This window comes from Triturus cristatus, chromosome 6 (genome assembly GCF_964204655.1).
Source record: "Triturus cristatus chromosome 6, aTriCri1.1, whole genome shotgun sequence".
Classification (NCBI taxonomy): Eukaryota; Metazoa; Chordata; class Amphibia; order Caudata; family Salamandridae; genus Triturus; species Triturus cristatus.
Genome location: NC_140589.1, coordinates 109,579,651 through 109,600,274, shown reverse-complemented (window position 1 = coordinate 109,600,274; position 20,624 = coordinate 109,579,651). Strand labels below are relative to the sequence as shown.

The following is a 20,624-nucleotide window of genomic DNA, read 5'->3' as shown; positions in this document are numbered from 1 at the left end:
TACCTCTATTAGCCACATAAGATACTGCACACTTAATGCAATTATAAAGAGAACGAATAGTTTCTTACCTGTCGGTGTAGTTCTGCAGCTTGAAGATCTTTCTGGATTCACTATGCTGTGCATTATTCCGCGATCTGGTGGTTGGGTCCGGATTCGTAGTCTTTCTTTTTTTTTATTTTTATTTTTTTTTTGTAGGCCAGGTGGGCGTCGACGTCCCACCATTTGGCGCACCTCTCGTGACATCGTCGTGCTTCCTGCGGAAGTCCCACCTTTGGGGCGCCATCTTCGGGTTCTTTTTTCCTCTCTTTTTTTTTATTTTAACCCTAGGCGAATGATTAAATTATATGTCCACTTTTCTGTAGTATTTCATTCCTTCTGTACTTCTCTGTTTTTCCCCCTCTTCCTCCAGCCTCATATTCCTGGCAGAGGTGGGTGGGTTCGCTAGTGAATCCAGAAAGATCTTCAAGCTGCAAAACTACACCGACAGGTAAGAAACTATTCGTTTTGCAGCGTGAATCTTTCTGGATTCACTATGCTGTGCATAGACTTTGTAGCGGTTTGTTATCTTTGTGGCGGCTGGGTGGTAGATGAGCGTTGGTCGTTGAATATGTGTTGAAGCACGTTCTGTCCTACTTGTGCTTCCTTGTTCATCTGTATGTCCACGCAGTAGTGCTTGGTGAACGTGTGCACCGAAGCCCATGTTGCCGCCAGGCATATGTCCTGAATGGGCGTGTTTGCCAGAAAGGCAATGGTTGCCCCTTTCTTCCTTGTGGAGTGAGCTTGAGGCCCCTCCGTTAGCTCCTGTCCTGCCTGTTAGTGGCAAAACTGTATAGTTGGTGCAATCCATCTAGCAATGGTGCCCTTTGTCACTGGTCTCCCCATGAAGCTTGATGCAAAGGACACAAAGAGCTGCTAAGTTTTTCTGTGCTCCTTGGTCCTCTCAATGTAGTGCATCACCGCTCTCCTAGCGTCTAGAGTGTGTAGAGCCTTTTCTGCGTTCGAAGTTGGGTTTTGAAAGAAACTCGGTATCTGAATACTCTGGTTCAAATGGAATGCCGACACGACTTTAGGCATGAAGTGTGGCTCCGTTCTCAGGACAACCCTGTCCTTGTGTATCTGTATGTAGGGCTCTTGTAGCGTTAGTGCTTGCAGTTCGCTCACCCTGCGTAGCGAAGTTATGGCTACCAGAAATGCCGTTTTCATAGTCAACATTTGCATTGATGCCTTGTGTATGGGTTCAAATGGTGCTTTCATAAGCTCCGTCAGGACCACGTTGAGGTTCCATGCCGGCGGCGGCAACCTTTTAGGTGGCGCGATTCGTTTTGCTCCTTCCATGAATCTCTTTACTACCTGCGACGTAAAGAAACTTCCACCCTTCTCCCCTCTTTTGTAGGCTACTATCGCCGCTAGGTGTACCCTTAGGGAGGTGGAGCATAGGTTACTTTTCAGAAGGTGCGTGAGGTATCTCAGCACTGTTGAGTCCTTTGTCATTTTATTCTGCAGGCCTTTTTTGCCACACCATATTGTAAATCTTTTCCACTTTGCACTATAGCATTTGCGTGTAGTTGGTCTCCTTGCCTCTCGCAGCACTCGCATAGTGCTTGGAGGCAATCTAAGGTCCGCAAACTAACTCTTCAGGAGCCATGCCGCCAGGCTGAGGCTTTCTGGCTCTGGATGTAGAACCTCTCCGTTCTGCATGGGGAGCAGGTCCTTTCTTCTTGTGAATCTGTGTGGATTCCCTTGAGCCATTTCTAGAATTTGGGAGAACCAAGTCTGCCTTGCCCACTGTGGTGCCACCAGGACCAGTGTCATGTTGCTGGTTCTGCATTTCTCGAGCACCCTGTGTAACAGTGGTATCGGCGGAAAAGCGTAGGCAAATGTTCTTGACCAGCTTATCCATAGGGCATTCCCTTGGGATTGCTGATCTGGTTGCCTGGACGCGAAGCTTCGGCATTTTGCATTCTGGCGTGTTGCAAACAGGTCTATTGTGGGAGTTCCCCATTTCTGGAAAAGCTTCTGCGTTTCGTGCCCATTGAGCTCCCACTCGTGTGAAGCCGAGGTCTGCCTGCTTAGCCAGTTTGCCTCCACATTGTCCTTCCCTGGTAGGTGAATCGCTAGCAGGTCTATCTTGAGAGGTATGGCCCATCTCCAAATCTCCTGTGCCAGAGTGGAAAGGGGGAACGACTGTGTCCCACCCTGTTTGTTGATATAATACATGGTTGTGGTGTTGTCCGTTTGAATCAACACTCTCTGGTTGTACAGGTGCTTCTGGAATGCCTTCAGGGCTAGCAGGACAGTCTTCAATTCCAGGTAATTGATATGTCTGACCGCATCTGCGGGAGCCCACAGACCCCTCACTCTGAGTTGGTCCATGTGTGCTCCCCATCCCCTTTGAGATGCGTCCGTGGTGATGGTCACAGTTGGGTTTGGTGGTGCCAGGCTGTTCCACCAAGTTATCTCTTCCTGCACTGCGTGCGTAACAACCACTAGATCTTCCCAACTTCCGCTTGCCTGTGACCATTGCTGTTGTAGCCATTCTTGGAATGGTCTCATGTGAAGTCGTACATTTGGGACCAGGTGGATACATGACGCCATCATCCCCATGATCTTGCTCACTGTTCTCACTGTCAGAACTCGCCCCTTCTGGTAGAGGCTCGTCTCCCTCAGTAGGGCTTCTGCTCTCCTGTCGCTGGGCACGACCGTCCTGTTTATGGTGTTTATTTTTGCTCCCAGGAAAATCTTCACCTGTTCTGGCTTCATTGATGACTTCCCCCAGTGTATGGAGAACCCCAGGTTCGTCAGTGTCTTTGTCACCTGTGCTGCGTGTTTCTCGCACTTTTCGTGGGTGTTTGCTTTGATCAGCCAGTCGTCTAGGTAAGGGTACACATGAATCCCCTTCCTTCGTAGGTATGCTGCGACTGCCGACAGGCATTTCGTGAATACCCTTGGTGCTGATTTTAGCCCGAAGGCCAGGGTCGTGAATTGGTAATGGTCCTGGTTGATGCTGAATCTTAAAAGTCTTTTGTGCCTTCTGTTTATTGGGATGTGCAGGTAGGCATCCTTGAGGTCCACGGTGGACATGAAGTCTCCGTCCCTTATTTGGGGCAGCACCTCCTGTAGTGATGTCATTTTGAACTTTTGTGTTCTGATGTATTTGTTTAGGTATCGCAGATCCAGGATGGGTCTGAGATTTCCGTCTACTTTTGGTACCACGAAGTAGTTAGAGTAGACCCCTTTGTTCCTTTCCTTGTAAGGCACTGGCTCGATGGCTCTCTTTTCGAGCAGCTTCAGTGTTTCCTCTCTGAGTTGAGCAAGCTCCTGACTGGAGCGTTGCCTTCCTTTTGGATTTCTGTTTGGAGGCGTCCCCTCCAAGTCCACGCAGTAACCGTGTTGTATGACGTTCAGTATCCACTTGTCCGTGGTTATACATTGCCATTCCTGTAGGTAGAGGCCCAGCCTTCCGCCTACGGGTGTTGGATGTTCGTAGGCGATTGGGTCTCTTCCCCCCCTCGTTGTTTTTGCATTGCGCCTCACCCCTGGGGGTATGTTGGGGGTGAGCGTCCCCATGCGTGCCGAGTCACTTCGATGAGGGTTGGTCACTCCCTCGTCTCCTTTGGCCACGTCCGTTTCCCCTCCCGCGAAAGGAATGGCCCCTTGGCTGATACTGCCAGTTTTGTTTTTGCTGACCTTGACTTTCACCCTGCTGTCCTTGCTGGAACGTCTGGTGCGATGCTCCCTGCTGGTTACCCCCTCTACCGTAGGGTCTTCTAGTTGGAGTGCCTCTTCTCCTCCCCCTGAACTGTAGGGCCCCCATGGACCTTGCCGTCTCGTTCTCTTTCTTCAGCTGGGTGAGCTTTTCGTCCACTGTCGGCCCGAACAGTGTTTCCCCGTTGAAAGGGGTGTTTAATATGTTGCTCTGCACCTCCTGTTTGAATCCAGAGATTCTCAGCCAGGCCTGTCTTCGTTCGGTGATCCCTATGGCCATTAGTCTGCTTGAAGTTTCCGCCCCGTCCAATGCAGTTTTAATGCATGAGTTGGCTATGTTTTTACCTTCTTCCACAAGGTGGGATGCTCTTTGGCGGTACTCTTCAGGGAGGTGTTTGACTAATTCCCCCATCTCATCCCAGTGCTGGTACTGGTGTCGATTGAGAAGCGCATTGGAGTTCGCCATGCGCCAGTGCATTGCAGCGTTCCTTTCGACCTTTCTTCCAGTGAGGTCCATTCTCCTGCTTTCCTTATCGGGGGGTGGCCCCGAGGTCGCTGGCACGTTGGCCCTTCTCCTGGTCGTGGAAGCGATGATTGAGTCGGCAGTGACCGCTCCCTTGATGTAAGGCGGGTCCAGGGAGGAGTGCTTGTATTTCTTCTCCGCCCTGGGCGTGATGGACCGGCATGTTGCTGGCTCCTTAAAGGCCTCCTTCCCCTGGTTCATTACGCTTTGGAGCATGGGAAGGAACTGGCTCCTCGTCTGAATGGGGAGCAGGGTCTCGAGAAGGAAATCAGCTTTCGGCTTCTCCTCGTCCAGTTTTACCCCAAAGGCTGCTGCAGCACTCCCGACGACCATATTGTACACCCCGATGTCGTCTGACGGCGAAGGCCTCGAAGGATACGTGTCCACGGGCTCTTCGGGATTTTCGGCGTCGATATTTTGCCAATCCAGCTCGTGAGTGGTTGATGGCGCCGAGCCGTAGAACGACTGCTGGTCGGCCTCCTCGTCTTCGCCTTCATAGTAGGTGCCTTTTTCCTACTCCTCAGGATCTCTCGGCAGCCCCTCGGCGTAGAATTCGTCCTGTTCCTCGATCTCGACGACGTCCGTCGACGGAGTCGTTGGAATTCTGAATTGTTTCAATTTGGCGTCGAACTCCTTCTTCCTCTGAAGGATGCTCTCCATCTCCGCCTCGAGCCTTCTCTTCTTCTTCTCCATTTCGGAGATGCTTTCGACGTCGACGGAGCTTGCGTCGATGCTGGCTTGTCTTTCTGCGTCGAACGCCCCGCTTTGTGGGCTGTCCTCGACGAACTCAGCTTTTCGGCGTCCTTCGGCACCTGGGAGTCCTTCTCGCAGGATCCGCTCGGCCTTTTGTCCATGGATCCACCCTTGGTCGTCGAAATTTTCGGCGCCGGTGCTCCTTTTGAGGACTTTGACTCAGATTTTCGAGAGTCTGTCTCGGGTTTTCGAGGCCCTTTCGGGGGTTTTGAACTCGACGATTGTCTTACCTCATCAGGCGTTTTCGTATCGGTCTCTGCGACCGTGAAGACGTCGGGTCCTTCGGCGATGTTGTCCTCATCGTCGGTGGAGAGGCCCAGATCGTAAAGCGACGGGGCCTTACCCTTGCCTTCCATGCTGAAGTTAGCTCTTCTCTGGCGTTCTCTCACCCGGAGCGTCTTCGGCGCGAAAGCTGAACAGGCGTTGCAGTCCTTGCTCGGGTGGTCGATCGGTAGGCAAAGGTTGCAGACCGGATGCTGGTCCTTCTGCGCGAACTTGTGGTGGCAGTTAGGGCAGAATTTGAATGGTGTCTTGTCCATTGCGCTCAGAGCCTCTGAGTGCGCATCTTCGAAGGGCGTCGAAGAAAATTCCTGGGAATTCTTCCTTCTTCGCGTACCGGATGTAAGTTATTCCTCTCTGTGATCTCAGTTGTTCTTTCTCGACGAAACTCGCGTTTTCTCCTTCTTCCTTCGATTGAAATCCTGGAGCTTCTCGATGACGATCCAGACCCAACGTCGGAAAAAAGAATCTGAAGATGGCGCCCCAAAGGTGGGACTTCCGCAGGAAGCACGACGACGTCACAAGAGGTGCACCAAATGGTGGGACGTCGAGGCCCACCTGGGCTACAAAAAAAAAATAATAAATAAATAAATAAAAAAAGACTACGAATCCGGACCCAACCACCAGATCGCGGAATAATGCACAGCATAGTGAATCCAGAAAGATTCACGCTGCAAAAAGAATGCACCTCAGCATTTGTTTCTATGTGTTTTTATTGGAAGCGAGATTTTTGCTAGCTTGCATTTTAAAAATGCACCATTGTTGTTTATTTAAATCTCTTTATAATTGCATTAAGAGTGCACTACCTTATGTGGCTAATAAAGGTCCCTTTGCAACTCCACAGGGAAACCTAGTAACAGCCTGTGGTACTGCACCCTTTCCTTGCTTAGTGGAATTTGCTTTTATTACTTATGCTACTGCTGGTATATTTTTTAACAAAAACATTTTTTTTATTTTCAACACTAATAGCTCAAAGTTTCCCTAATGGGAGACCAATTGCACAGCAAATGCATTTTCCCTGCCCAGGATGTGATACCACTCCGCGCACCCAAAACACTCGGCTCCATTGCCTAACTGCATTTCTTGACATTAAATCGTTTAGGAACTGGAAGAATTTACGTAGCCGATTCAGTGAGCTACATGAAAGAAGCTAAGTAAGCGCTAGATCATAGAAACCTCTTTTGGAAAAGCTGCCTACAGACAAATGCACCCCACCCCAGTGAAAGGCAGTAACCAGAGTGCGGAAACAAAATGGAACCAGGCCCAATGACAGATGCTTCAAAATAAGCCTCAGGACCCAAGGGCACCATCGACAGGGCACAGGGAAAGAATAGAGAGTTTATCCAACACCACTCTGCGTCGCAGACATGAAAGAACAAGTTACACAATCGAGATTGCGGACTGGCTGGTCAAAAAATGAACTTGCAGAAGGTATTTCTAATGTTCTTGTTCTCCACAGCTCTTCACTTGCTGAAAATGTTGCTGCAGAAACGGGCGGCTTGTTCTTACTATCTTGCCAATGTCGTTTAGGGTTTTGGTTAGTTTTCTTTACCCCTACGCTCAATAAGCATTTCCTCCTTCGCTCCTGGTTAATTATTTTTAGTGAAAAAATTGAGTATTTGGGTTTAGGATACCTACTAGCAAACTCTGCTGCTTAGTTTAAACATTCTAAAATAAATATATTTAACTTGACCCCACGCCCTTTCTACTCGGCATCCTTATGAAGCAATTAACCCATTGCTAACCCTGCTTTGTGCGTCCTGTGTCTGCTGCTCAGAGTGAACTGCAGAGGAGACGCGGTTTGCTTTTCTTTTCCCAAAATGAAGAGAAACCGGTCTGTCACTGATCAAGCGGAAATTAATGTACCGTCGAAGATGTTTTCTTTTGTAGTTTATAAAATGCTCCATGGATGATAAGGCTTTACAAGCAGTGCTTGAAATGGTAAAACCGAAGTGCAGGTACTCGGTAGCAAAGTATCTGCGTGTTTCTGAGAAGTGCCGGTACTCGCCAATTAAAAGTAGTAAGCGAAGTGGAGACAGCAGCCTGTAAGGCTGTGCAGGTCTCCCAGAATTCCGACAGAGGGGGCATGCAGAGGGAGCACACAGCAGCAGCTCATCCCGTGGATGCAGTGCACAGTCACCAACATCACCACTTTATTTTCATAGTGAAAAACGCCCCGCTTGTGTGCGTGGACACTGGTACACCTGACAGGAAAAGGCACAGAGGCGGTTAAGGGCAGTGTCCCGCGAGTGGTGCGTGCGTACGCTATTATGAAAGTGCAAATATGCTACCCGCTTCCCATGCACGCAGCAGCATTGTGTGTCCTCTTGTTTGCACAGCCCGCAAGCGCCTGTCGGGAGCAAGGCAAACCGGTTTATGTAACCGAGCAGGACAACGCGACTTCAAAGGTTACTAGACACAACGAGCGCATTGTGGTGCCCCAAGACCGGCTCGGATTGGGTGATGAAATCAAAGCGTCATTGTTGCATCTGGAAACTTACATCAGCGCTGCTCTGACACCAGATTGTGAGTATAGCGCAGTTGTGAGGTCATAGCTGCACTGTAAGCACATTTCATCATCTGTAGAGATACAAGACCGTGTCATTATTTGTTGGTTTCTAGTAGAGTAAAAACTACTCTGTTATAACAGCAGTTGCCAACACCGAATTCTCCTTTTTTTAAGTCAAGGTTTGACATAAATGTTCTTGCATGTGATTTTTTAAATTTGTATTTCTATAACCCCGTTTAAGTACCGGTTAATTCTGAAACCTGGCAAGCACTAGAACCAGAAATAGACTTCTCGGTAATATGTTGTCTCTGTGCACGTAATGAAAAATTTAAGTACATTAATATTAGCCGTTCTACATATGCAGCTTGGGAATTTTGACACTTAATTTCTATGTACAAGTGCCAGAAGGGCCTGCATTTTAGCGTCGTCTGGAATGAAATACAAAAGTACGTGTTTTTTCCGTCTGAGGTTGTAACACTCCTTAAGTCTCACGGAGAAGGCTGTGTCTGCCTTGAGGTGAGATCACTGCCGTCGCCCAAGGGCACCGTGTAGCAGTTTGTAACAAGCATCGATCTCTTGTCTTTATGGGGCCATGTGTTTCTAATTAGAAACACATGGCCCAATAAAGACAAGAAAGTGCTTTGCGACTGCAGCAAAGCATGCGACCCAGTCTGGCTCGGAGGCGAAAGGGCATCAACCAAAAACCCTCATATCCAATGGTAGGCCACCGTTTAGCATAAACGGTGACGCCAGCGAATGGAAATGAGGGGCGGGGCTTCAAGCCCCCTTCTGAAACTCCTCAGTCACAATAAATCTCGCCGAGGCGAGCAGCGCTTTGCACTGCAACGCCACACGAGACCTAGAAAATTAAAAATACTATTTTGAAGTTTTCTAGGGTGCCAACCCTGGATGTTTGGAAAACTTGAAAAAAAAAAACTGAGATGATTGCATCCTGGAGAACATACTAAAAATTACAAACAAACATACATCATTCACCTCACAATGGTATTACAAACAAAGGGAAGAGGTTTCATGATAATCTTCCACAAAAGGGACATTTCCAGGACTGTGTGAAACAGACAATATGCACTGTAAAAGCAGATCAAATACTAAAGGAGCAATCCTGCAGTCCACAGTAAAGACACCTCTAAATCTTTTCACACTCTCAAACAGCTTCCAAATGTAGGGAAATAGTGCTCAAACCTGATTGGATATACTCGATGACACACCATCCTTTACAGCTTGCTTCTTCTTAATGGACAGGGAGCGATTCTGCTGATGCAGCATCTTAGCTGAATTCTGAATTAGGGAGCCCAATGATAGGTCAACTTTCGGTTTCTGTATCTCCTCGTTGAATAAAGTTACGTTAATGGTGACTTCATTATTCTTTGTCCTTATTAGCCTGCGGGGATTACGTACAGGACTTTTACTTCGGTTGAAGCTTGTGCTTTTGCTGTTTGTACTGCTGCTTTGTGTCTTTTTTTTGCTGATGCTTGTATTCCGAGTTTTACTTTTGCTCCTTCCTGGTGGCAGTGGCCGACTGCTGGTCTTTCCTCGGGATGAACTGTGGCTCCCAACTCGGGGCCTGCTACTGCTCCTTGTTTGATGTCTACTTCTACTCCTCACCCGGTGTCTACTTCTGCTCCTACCTCTGTGTCCGCTCATGCTCCTGCCCCTGTGTCTACTGTTGCTCCCAAGTCTGCATCTGCTTCTGCTTCTGCCTCGTTCTCTACTGCTGCTCCTACTCCTTTTCCTACTGTTGCTCCTAGCACGGGGTCCACAGTTGCTTCTGTTTGGCTGCCTGAGCCTACTGCTGCTGCTCTTGCTGCTACTACTACTAACACTGCTGCTCCTCTTACGGATTCTTCCACTCTTGGTGCTAGAGCTGCTGGCACCACTTCCGGTTTTCCTGCAGACCAATTGCTCTCCTCTTAATCCCTGAAGGTCCTTGTTCACACAGCCCTTTTCCTCATTCTCTATACGGGTCAGATGGCTGCCCTCTTGCGTTGAGTGGAGGGGCTTCTTGTTGCCTTTGTCAATCTTCTGTGCTGGAATCTGGAGAGCTTCTAAGCAGAGACGAAATGCGGCTTCAACTTCAACATTTCCCTCTGCCAAGTTAAGACTAGGTGGCTCTCCTTCAATAGACGGATGCTTCTTTGAAAGCTGAGAACCCGATCCAACAGCTTCATCACCAGACTCCTCACTAACAAAACAAAAGGAGAATAAATTAAACACGTTGCACAAGGATATATAAGCAGACAAAGTCAGTTATGTGAACAAATACACGGTTTAACTACCTTGCATTCCTTTGGGACAGTGTGAATCAATACTTGAACAGAGATTGTGGTCTCTGGGTACTAAGATATAACATATATTTTAATTAGGCTGGTTCTCTACTTGGGAACGGCCTTTTCGACAAAGTTCATTTTTTTCTGTGACACCTTCTGTGACACCTTTAACCAATTTTACTTGTGTCAAAGGGAACTGGTTTATATAATGGGTTTTTCACTGTACACTGGCCTTTTAAAAAAAACTTGTGCAAACTGAAAATTCAAGTAAAATCAGCTTTTCAGATTTCTGTTTTTTAGATTATCACACATTTGATTCACCTATAATTGGGTGAACCGTATTACCCACACACACCTCAGTCACTTACAATATCGATTCCATTATTTATATTTCCTCCAAGTATGCACCACACAAGTAATCTACCTTTGGAGAATGAAGTGCTGCTATTATTTTAAGACTCTTTAAACAGTGAACTACCTGGAGTAACTTTCAGTGACATCACATGAATATCCTTTGTACTATTTCCACAAAAATAGTGAACTGAGTTAATCTTCTCTGGCTTAGCACCAAACTACCTTACACCATTCACTGAATGTACATCATCTGCATATGGAAAGATGCGATCCTCATGTGTACCCTGCCAGTACCAGCCTCGTATCTGTGTGTCTGCCCGGATAATACAAGCTAACAGCACTTTACCTAGGGCAAAGAGGAGGGGAGCTAGAGGACATCCCTGCCGGGTTCCTCTTTCGATAGGGAACTCAAAAGTGCTCCAATGACAAGAACCCTGGCAGACGAATTTGAGTGGAGCATCCTTACAAGCATGCTGAAATGGGAGACGAGTCCCACCCTCTCCAGTACATTATTCAGAAAAAGCCAGTCGACAGTGTTGAAGGCCTTTTCGAAGTCGATTAGTGATAAGGCTAAGTACGGAGTGAGAAGGTGGCGATGAGAGAGCACCATGTGTAGGAGCCGTAGGCAATGTCTCGTGCTGCAGTATGGCATGAAGCCACATTGACCAGAGTGTATTAAGCTGCCAAGCACCCGTTTGAGACGCGTGGCCACGATGGTCGCAAATATTTTGACTTTGGTATTGATGAGTGAGATTGGCCGATAATTTGACCAGGAGGCTGAAGGGGGTTAGGGTCTGTTTTGGGTATAACTACTACCGTAGCCATATCAATGTCCGGGAGAAAGGCGCCTCTCTTTGCCACCTCCTCGTACATAGCGGGGAGACATGTGACTAGAGATTCCCGAAATGCCGCACAGTACTCTTGTACCCCTGTCTTTCGAGTTGCAAGTGATGAACTTGCTTCCTCGATCTCTTCCCTCATGATATGATCATCAGGGCCCTGGGCTTCTTACTTCAGAGAGCCTTGGAAGAGGAATACCTTGTAGGAATGAATGAATGAATGAATGAATGAAAGTAAATTTATAACAGCGCGAATTGCTGCCCTGAGGCGTCCAAGCGCTAGAGGAACCAGTTGGTAGGGTGGATGAGGTTGCAGACCGGTAGGGAAGGAGAACTGAGTTTATTGAGGAGAATTGAACAGGTGTGTTTTTAGTTGTTTGCGGAAAGAGGAAAATGAGAGCTGGAGTCTAGGGCGCTCAATCGATCCTTGGAATATAGCTTCTTGTAATAATCCGCAAAGGTCTGTGCAATTGCGGCTGGGGTGCGAGACATATGCCCTTGATTATCCCTAACTTCTGGTACTATTCCGTTGGCCAGGGGATGAGAAGCGAGCCAGTGGAGCAACTTGCCATTTTTATCACCCCATCCGTAAACATGTGCAGTGGATGACCTCCACATAGATTTGGCGGATTCAAGTGATATATGTCTAATGTCTTCCCTCTGTCCAACCTCGCTATTCGCTGTGGCTGCTCAAGGCGAAGGGCCTGGCCCTCTATTTGGGAAAGGCACTGGTCTTGCGCCAAACGCTTGCGCTTGAGATACCCTTTTGCGTAGCATCGGATCGTGGCCATGCTTGCCATCAATAGTGTGCCTTGGGATTGTACTGTGCCCTCATTGGTTTGGAAGCGAGATCCTCTCCAATCACCCGCTTGTACTCCGGATCCTGGAAGAACCAGGCATTGAGCCTCCAAATGGGGCGTAGAGTACCCGTAGGACCTCCCACATGGAGAAGAAGGGGAGAGTGATCTTATATACCCCGTGCTAGGATTTAGACACTCGTGACCGAGCGACAGTCAGGTACAGGCATTAAGACTAGATTGATACGGGAGTGGGTGTGATGCGCAGCAGAGTTGTGGGTGTATTGAAGCTCCCTGGGGTTCCAAATGCACCACACATCGCAGAGACCTAATTTAGATGCCCAGTCTACAAGTTGTCTAGCACCTAGCTTTCTGTGTGAGGAAGGTATCAGAGTGGCGTCTCTGGCAGGAACTAGGACTTCTTTAAAGTCCCCCTCCAATCATCATCAGACCCTGGGGAAGGGAAGATATTACCTCTATGGTAGTGCAGAGGGTGTGCTCAAGGGTAGCTGGAGGTATATAGTGATTCCAGATTAATAGTGGCATTCCCTAGTATCCCCACAAGGGCCACAAATTAATTGTGTGGACTGGTGTGAAGGGAAGGGACCAGCACAGAAGAATCGCCATTCCTCAGGACCCTAGAAAAAATCCTGAATGCATAACCCTAACAAACCCTTGTCGTGCCAGAAAAGGACAATGATTGCCCATAAGATGTGTCTCTTGCAACAGAAGGGCATCTGGGGCAACTTTCCGGGAATAATTTAGGATCACTGTACATTTGACTTTATCTAGGAGCCAGTTCAAATTCCAGGAAATGACTTTGAGGGGTTCTCCCTCATATTGGGGCATTGCAATGTCGATTAAGTATTGGCATGTAGGGCCATCGGTGTAGACGACCTAATGGATCTGAACGGCTAGGACCTGGAAGTAGTTGAGTGAATCCTACCTCGCTAAGGCATGTGGGTGCTGGTGCCTCCTCGCCGTCATGTCAAGTGTTGCAGCAAAACCGAGAAATTAGAAAAACCATAGGGAAAATGGTCCCTACCCTCTGCTCCCCCCAAACCTATACTTCACCAGTTGAAGCATCTGTCGCCCAATTAATTCGAACTCAAAACAAACTAGGCTTTGAAGTGGTTTATGGGAGCAGGGTGGTAGACCCCTCCACATATCAGAATTTCCAGTCTTCCAGAGTATGAATAGTGGTAACAGTGCATCATTCTTAAATCTTAAATTTGGGGGCTGCGCAATAGGTCCATGTCCTCTGATCCCAGCAGGGGGCCTCTCTCCGGTGGCCTTTTCGGAGCCGTATGTGTTCCTTGGGAGGTTCGATGTCCTTTGAGGCGTGGGCGACCTCTGTGTCCCCCGGGGCATGTCGGCAGGTGAAGCGGACACCGCTCTATGAGCATTACATTCTCTGTGACATAGAGTATGGCATCTGTGGGAGCCCGTGGGCTCGGTTGGCTATGACGTGGTCTGAAGGTCCGGTGGAGGAAAGGTCACCCTAGGGCAGAGTGGACATTCCTCAGTTACCAAAGTCCATGCCATCTCCGGACTCTCAAAGAAAAGGGTCTTGTTCTGGAAGACCACCCTGAGTCGGGCCGGAAAGACAAGTCTGTACGGGAGATTAAGGGCGCGTAGTTTCTGCTTTACCAAGTAGTACGATCTCCTTTGCACCTGCTTAGTTTAGTCTGGAAAAATCATTACTTTGGAGCCTTGATAGGACAAGGTTGAATGGGTGCAAGCTTCTTGCAGGATGGCGTCCATATCTTTGAAGTTTAGGATTTTGGCAATGATTGGCCGGTGTGGGGCTCCCGGTGGCAGCTTGGGTGTGAGGGCACGGTGAGCACGTTCCACGACAAACCACGTGAAGAATGCGTCCGGTGGCTTCCAGGACTTGAGCTAGTCCTTGATAAAGGTGGCCACATGCAGTGGTTCCGCCCGTTCTGGGATATCCACTAGGTGGAGATTTCGGCACGATTGGTTTTCGGCGTCTTGTGCTAGTCTATGGAGAGCGTTTGTGTGGGACAGTAACTGCTTGACCGGCTCTTTCAGATGGGCTACGTCATCCTCAACCTCAGACAATTGGGATTCGGCTTCTGTTATCCGGGCAGTGGCGTTACGCAGGTCTTGGCGGATGAGGGCCATGTTCACTTGTACCTCCCTTATTTTCGTTTCTACTGAGTCCTGGGAAGATTTTATGGCCTGCAGGATCATGGAGAGTTCCCAGTCTGGGCGAGGGGTCTGTGTCGGTGTGACTTCATTGTGGTTATTATTCCATGCGGGTTTGGGAAGGCAGTGGCTTTGCCCCTTTATCTTTCCCCATGGCGATCTTGCAGTGAGAGGGGTTGGCGCAGTTCTATAGCGTGCGGTCACCGCCAGGGCGCCACCCTAAAGGTCGCTTGAATAGCCGTGCCGAACTTCGCAGCATCTAGTCCCCGCTACTGGTGATCAGATCCGCTTCAGGGGTGGTGCAGACATAACCGTATCAGAATGTGATCCAGGAGATTCCTGTCTCAATCTCGGGGTGGTCGGAAGAGCTTCGGTGACTTCTATCCCCCGCCGGATTCTCAAGATGTTCGGCAAGAGTCCCACATCTTCACGCTTTATCTCCCACCAAGGGCTTCGTGTTACAGAAACTTTGAGCGGCGACTGACCAACAATCTGGCCTCTTCGTAATCCAGCTAGGGGGTCTATCTCCAAGGACTGCCCAGAGCATTACGTGGTGATAGAGGCGGATTCACCAGCATATCTACACCACGTCTCAGGGTCTCAGAGGCCCTTGGTAGGGTTGAAGTCCTCTTGCTCAGTAGCCAGAACAGGGTATGCCGAACTACCGTCCGTCTTGTCCCTCACTGGTTGTAAATGGTTGTCCTGCCAAGCTGCTGGCCGGATGTATTGCCCCCGTGATGCCAGAGAGAGAGGGGGGGGGGGGGGGCAGAGACAGGTGTGCAGAACCCGGTGCAGAGAAGACAGTCTCAGACTTAAGTGGTCTTTACTGGAGGGGGGTGGGTGGTTGGTGCCTGGCAGGAGTCCTGAAGGCTGTTCTTTGCACCTCAAGTTGCTCCAGAGCAGTGGACGGGGAGGGTTGCCGCCCCTACATCTGCTGTGTCCAGGGACTGCCGACCCGGTAAGCTGGTCCCCTCTTCTCTCGATCCTGCACACCTCGCAATGTTCTGGTCCCCGTACCTTGCATCTGGTTCCTGCAGGCAGTCTCTCCGGCCCTCTGAGGCTCCACTGTGGTTCTGACCTTCAGTGTAGGCAGGCTCAAGGTCATGCAGACTGGGAGGGTGGGTTGGGGGGGTGGTGGCCACAGAAGTCCGCTCGGGTGGAGCACCCGTTTCCAGGCGCCTCTGGTTTCAGCCTCTGTCGCGGACAAGGATTTGTTCGGGCCCAGGCTCCACGATACACTGCCCCTCACTCCCAAGGCTTGTTGCACCACTGGGGGAACAGCCGCCAATCCAGCGTTCTGCCAACCGCAGGCCAATCCCAGCCACCAGGCCACTCCTCCGGAGGATGGGAGAGAGAGAGGCAAGATTGTGGGCACGGTGCCGATAGGCCAATTTGGCCGGAAAATTCCTATGCGGAGATGTTCCATTTACAGGTGTCTCCCAAGCAAACCCACTGGCAACTGTTCGGACAGCGGGGTGGGGGGTTGGCCTGATCCATCCTCAATGAAGCACCGCATCCAGGCGCCACTGCCGCAGCTTATTTCTAAGGCTCGGAGTCACACGGGGTCCAGCTTCTTGGCTCACTGCCCCACGTCGACTGTGTCTTGACGACCACAGGCCGATCCCAGCCATAGCGATTATCTGCAGAAGAATGGGAGGGAAAGTTGTAGGTGCAGTACCAATAGGCTTGACTGCCCCACACGGCGAGTCCCACTTCACAGGCGTCTCTCCGGAACAGACCCACTGGCAATTAGGCACCGGGAGCAATCCCGCCAATCCGCAGGTCGAGTGTCCACCACAGTGTCTACCCTGCAGCGTGGCCAGCGCAATGCGCCGCTTGGACTGTGGGAAGGGAGAGGGCCCAGTCTGCCTCCAACAAAGCCCCGCTTCCAGGCGCGGCAGTCCTCAGCTGCTTTCGTGGGCTCAGGTTTGCCTGGGGTCCAGCATTTGTGACTCACTGCCCTACGCCTCGGAGGCTCCCCGTGCTGTGAGGCTGGCTCCGATTCTGTGGGGGGTGTCAGATATTCCTTCGGTGAAGCAGATCTGCATCCGGTGGCTAGCAAGCTGCAGGCCACTCAGACATTGAGCAGGCTGCAGCCATTTTGTTTATACACTGGAACCGCCGTAGTTACTGCTTTTAGCCTTCATGGCACTATTTGACGCACCCCTCAGGACGGATCCACTGGCATTTTCGGTTGATATTCGGTGCCCGATATTTGGAGGAAGTGACACTCTTGGAGGAAGGCAGGGATGCGAGCGGATGACAGAGGGGTCCGGAGTGCAACCGTCACCTTGAAGCTCGAAGCCACGCCCCCACCATTGTAAACATTTAATCTGGTCCTGGGTCCTAAATGAACGGATGTGTCTCAGCAGCCTGAAACACACAGATACTCCTACTGCCATTTACAAAACCCCACTCTAAATTACAAGTTTCTGGCTTGATCAGTTATTTTGTCCAGCCGTAGCAGCTTCAGTAGAGAAGATAAAAATCTAAGGCTAAAGCTAGTCTCAACTTACCATGTTTACACCTTTAAAAGTAATCACAGTATGTTCTGCTTTAGCCTGCTGCACGGTCTCATCTGCTTTTCATTATTTTCTATATAAAGTGTCCATTGCTGCCATCTTTATTTCCTCCTGATCAGAAAACTACAATTTTATCCCCCCCCAGGATTTCATGTAGCTTCCATTCACAATATACCAAGAAATAATGAACAAGTTACTTGCCTTCGGTAACACCTAGAGACTATCTAGCAGTAAGATTTCTTACCTTAGAATTCCATGTGTCAGACTGCATCTGGAAATATTTTGTGAGCAGCACCCCTACACACAGGTAGGTAGCATTGTTAGGTTCAGCGTGACATCTTCCACGCTGGAAGTGACGGACATATGTGTGTGTGTATGTGTATATATATATATATATATATATATATATATATATATATATATATATACACACACACACACATATATACACACACACATACATATACACACTATACACAAATACATATATACACACACACACATATGTACACACACACACACATATGTACACACACATACATACACACACACACATACATATACACACACACACACATACACACACATACACACACACATACACACACACATACACACACACATACATATACCCACACACATACATATACACACACACATACATATACACACACACACACACATACACACACACACACACACACACACACACACACACACACACACATTTTTTCTTTAGCAGTACCCTTGCGCATCGGTGGATGGCATCCGTCGTTGGCATCATGTTCGCAGATACAAGACATTCCACGCCATAACCACAGAGCCATGCAAGGCACTGACCAATGGTGCACAAAACTGGGGCCCTGAAAGGGAGTCCCTTACACTAAAAGTCTGTTCGCAGAACAGGGAGGATGGGTGGAGCGGTAAGGAATCTATAACTAATATAGGTCTCTTACAGATATATCGAACCAAAGGCAAGTAACTTGTTCATCTGAAAGACTATTAGCTATAGATTCCTTACCTTAGAATAGATAACCCAGCAATACCAACCCCGGAGGTCGGTCTGCGAACCAATTTCATACCAGAAAGTCCGGGAGAACTGAATGGCCAAAGAAGCCATCTCTCCGGACTGGACTATCCAGGCAGTAATGATTAGTGAACGTGTGCAGTGATGCCCGCGTGGCTGCCTTGCAGATGTCACCGAGGGTTATGCTACATCCCAAAGCAGTAGTAGCTGCCGTCGCCCTGGTGAAATGGGCGTGCAGCCCTACAGGAGGCTCCTTTTTCACCAAGGAATAACAGATTTTAATGTAAAGGACGAACCATCGAGAGTTGGTCTGTTTTTGCGCGGCTCGACCTTTCTTGGCGCTCACATAACCAACAAAGAGTTGATCATCCACCCGGAATGGTTTTGTGCGATCCAGATAAAATGATAACGAATGTTTTGGATCCAGACGGTGGAGTCTCTCCTCCTCTTCGGAAGGATGTGGTGGCAGGAGGAAGGTGGACAAAGTGATGGTTTGTCCTATGTCGAAAGAGGTTACTACTTTGGGAAGAAAAGCAGTTTTTAAAGTCAAGAATCTGAGAGGACAATTATGTAGTGGCTCAAAAGGAGCACACATGGTAAGTCAAGATGAGATTCAAGTCCCACTGGGGCATTACGAAAGGAATAGGAGGAAAGAGGTGAGTAATGCCCTTAAGAAATCTATTTACAATAGGGGACTTGAAAAGAGAAGGCTGATCAGGGAGGCGAAGAAAGGCCGAAAGATAGCATTTAAGAGTGCCCAGAACAGAGCCCTGCTGGGCCAAAGAAAGAATGAAGAGGAGAACCTCTGAAAGAGGGGCAGAAAGGGGACCCACAGCCTTTGCTGTGCACCTTGCCACAAAGTTGTTCCATCTACAGGCGTATAACATTTTAGTGGAGGGACGCCTGGCTGCCAAGATGACATTACAGACTTCGGGAGGAAGGTCGAAATCTGTCAACTGTCGCCGCTCAATCTCCACGAAAGGAGGTGGAGGCTCGACAGGTTCGGGTGGTTGACTGTCCTCTGTTGCTGCAACAGAAGATCCTCCTGAAAAGGCAGTCTGATCGGAGGATCGATGGCCAGGTTCAAGTGCTCTGGGTACCAGACTCTTCGTACCCAATACGCAGCCACAAGAATAACTTGGGCCCGGTCACGCCTGATCTTCTTCAGCACTCTGGGCAGAAGTCATATCGGCGGAAAGGCGTATAGAAGACCACAATTCCACTTGTGACAAAAAGCGTTGCAAAGTGAGTGCCGCCTTGGAAATTCCAACACGCAAAACTGCTACATTGCGCATTCTTTTCCTGTGATGAACAGATCTAACCAAGGCTATCCCCGCTGCTGAAAGAGACCTTGCACCAGCTCCAAGTGAAGACGCCATTCGTGATCCATCATGCACCAGTGGCTTTGTCCGCCCTGGTGTTCACTGAACTTGCCAGGTGTTGAACCACCAGGGACATGCCCTGATGTTCAGAGGAGAGGGCCTCATGACATAGTGTCCACAACCCCACCCCACCCTGTTTGTTGCAGTACCACATGGCGTTGTTGTTGTCCGTGAACACCTGCACATCTGTTCCCCTGACAGAAGGCAGGAATGCTTTCAATGTAAGACGAATCACCCGGAGCTCCAGATGGTTGATGTAGTCTGGACTCCACCGGAGACCAGGAGCCTCTGATCTCCGCCTCTCCCATGGGGCCGCCCCATCCCAGAAGGGACGTCTCTGTCACCACTGTGAAGTCTGGTTGGGGAAGGGAGAGGGATCTGCCGTTGACCCAATCCTGGTTCGTTAGCCACCACTGCTATTGGCATGAGGTGCCCTCCGAGATCTGGAAGACATCGGAAAGATTCCCCGGATGCTGCGCCCACTGGAACTTCAAGTCCCACTGCAGAGCCCGCATATGCCACCTGGCATGGTCCACCAGCAGGATGTAGAAGACCATGAGGCCCAGCAGCCGCAAGGTCAATCTCACCGAAACCCGGGCTAGAGGCTGAAACATCGGTATTATAGCCCGAATATCCCAGACTTTCTGCTCTGGAGGATAAGCCAGAAACTGCGCTGTATCCAGTACTGCTCCGATGAAAAGGAGCTTCTGAGAGGCAATCAGGTGTCACTTCAGCACGTTGATAGTGAACCCCAGTGAATGCAGGAGGCTTATCGTAGTCTGGAGGTGGAAAGACGACAGCATGTGGCGATCCAGCCTTCAACAGCCAGTCGTTGAGATAGGGGGAAGACTGGAACCCCTGATCTGCGCAGATAGGCTGGCAGGACGGTGATGTGGAAATAAGCATCCTGCAAGTCCAACGCTACCATCCAGTCTCCATGGTCGAGGGCAGACAGGACCTGAGCTGATGTCAACATTTTAACCTTGCAAAAACCAAAGGAAATGATGGACGGAGTGTTGAACATTGCAAGCACTCACCCCCAGTCAACTGATCTGGGTTTAATCCATCACATTTCTTTAGCCCACTCTGCCACCCCAGTTCAGACATGGCAATATGCAAATCAGTCTGACCCTGTGCCTCATGGGAACAGTCCAGCCCGAACTGCCAGTTGACTGGGGGTGAGTGCTTGCAATGCCATAAGTTGGCAGGGTATGCTCAGACATGAGTCCCTTGCTCACTTTGCCACTGGATTCAAGCAAGCCTGGCTGAAGACGGCTGAAATGCCAGAAACCGGTCCTAGGAAGCTTGTTTCCGGTCGAGGGAAGACATGGCTTGGCAGTTCGGGCTGGACTGTTCCCATGAGGCACAGGGTCAGACTGATTTGCATATGGCCATGTCTGAACTGGGGTGGCAGAGTGGGCTAAAGAACGGTGATGGATTAAACCCAGATCAGTTGACTGGGGGTGAGTGCTTGCAA

At 49.4% G+C, this 20,624-nt stretch overlaps 1 protein-coding gene across 8 annotated transcripts in view; it reads right to left on the bottom strand.

Annotated features, from left to right (window-relative positions):
• LOC146816470 (uncharacterized) overlaps positions 1 to 20,624 on the bottom strand; it is a 219,433-nt gene that overhangs the window by 68,201 nt on the left and 130,608 nt on the right. For all 8 annotated transcript variants that reach the window (XR_014962909.1, XR_014962910.1, XR_014962911.1 and 5 more), the window contains one exon: positions 8,973 to 9,972. Coding sequence is in view for 4 of the 8 variants with exons in the window: in XM_085610301.1 (XP_085466427.1) it covers positions 8,973 to 9,972 (1,000 nt within the window). In the remaining 4 variants the exon portion in view is untranslated. The remainder of the gene's footprint in view (positions 1 to 8,972; positions 9,973 to 20,624) is intronic.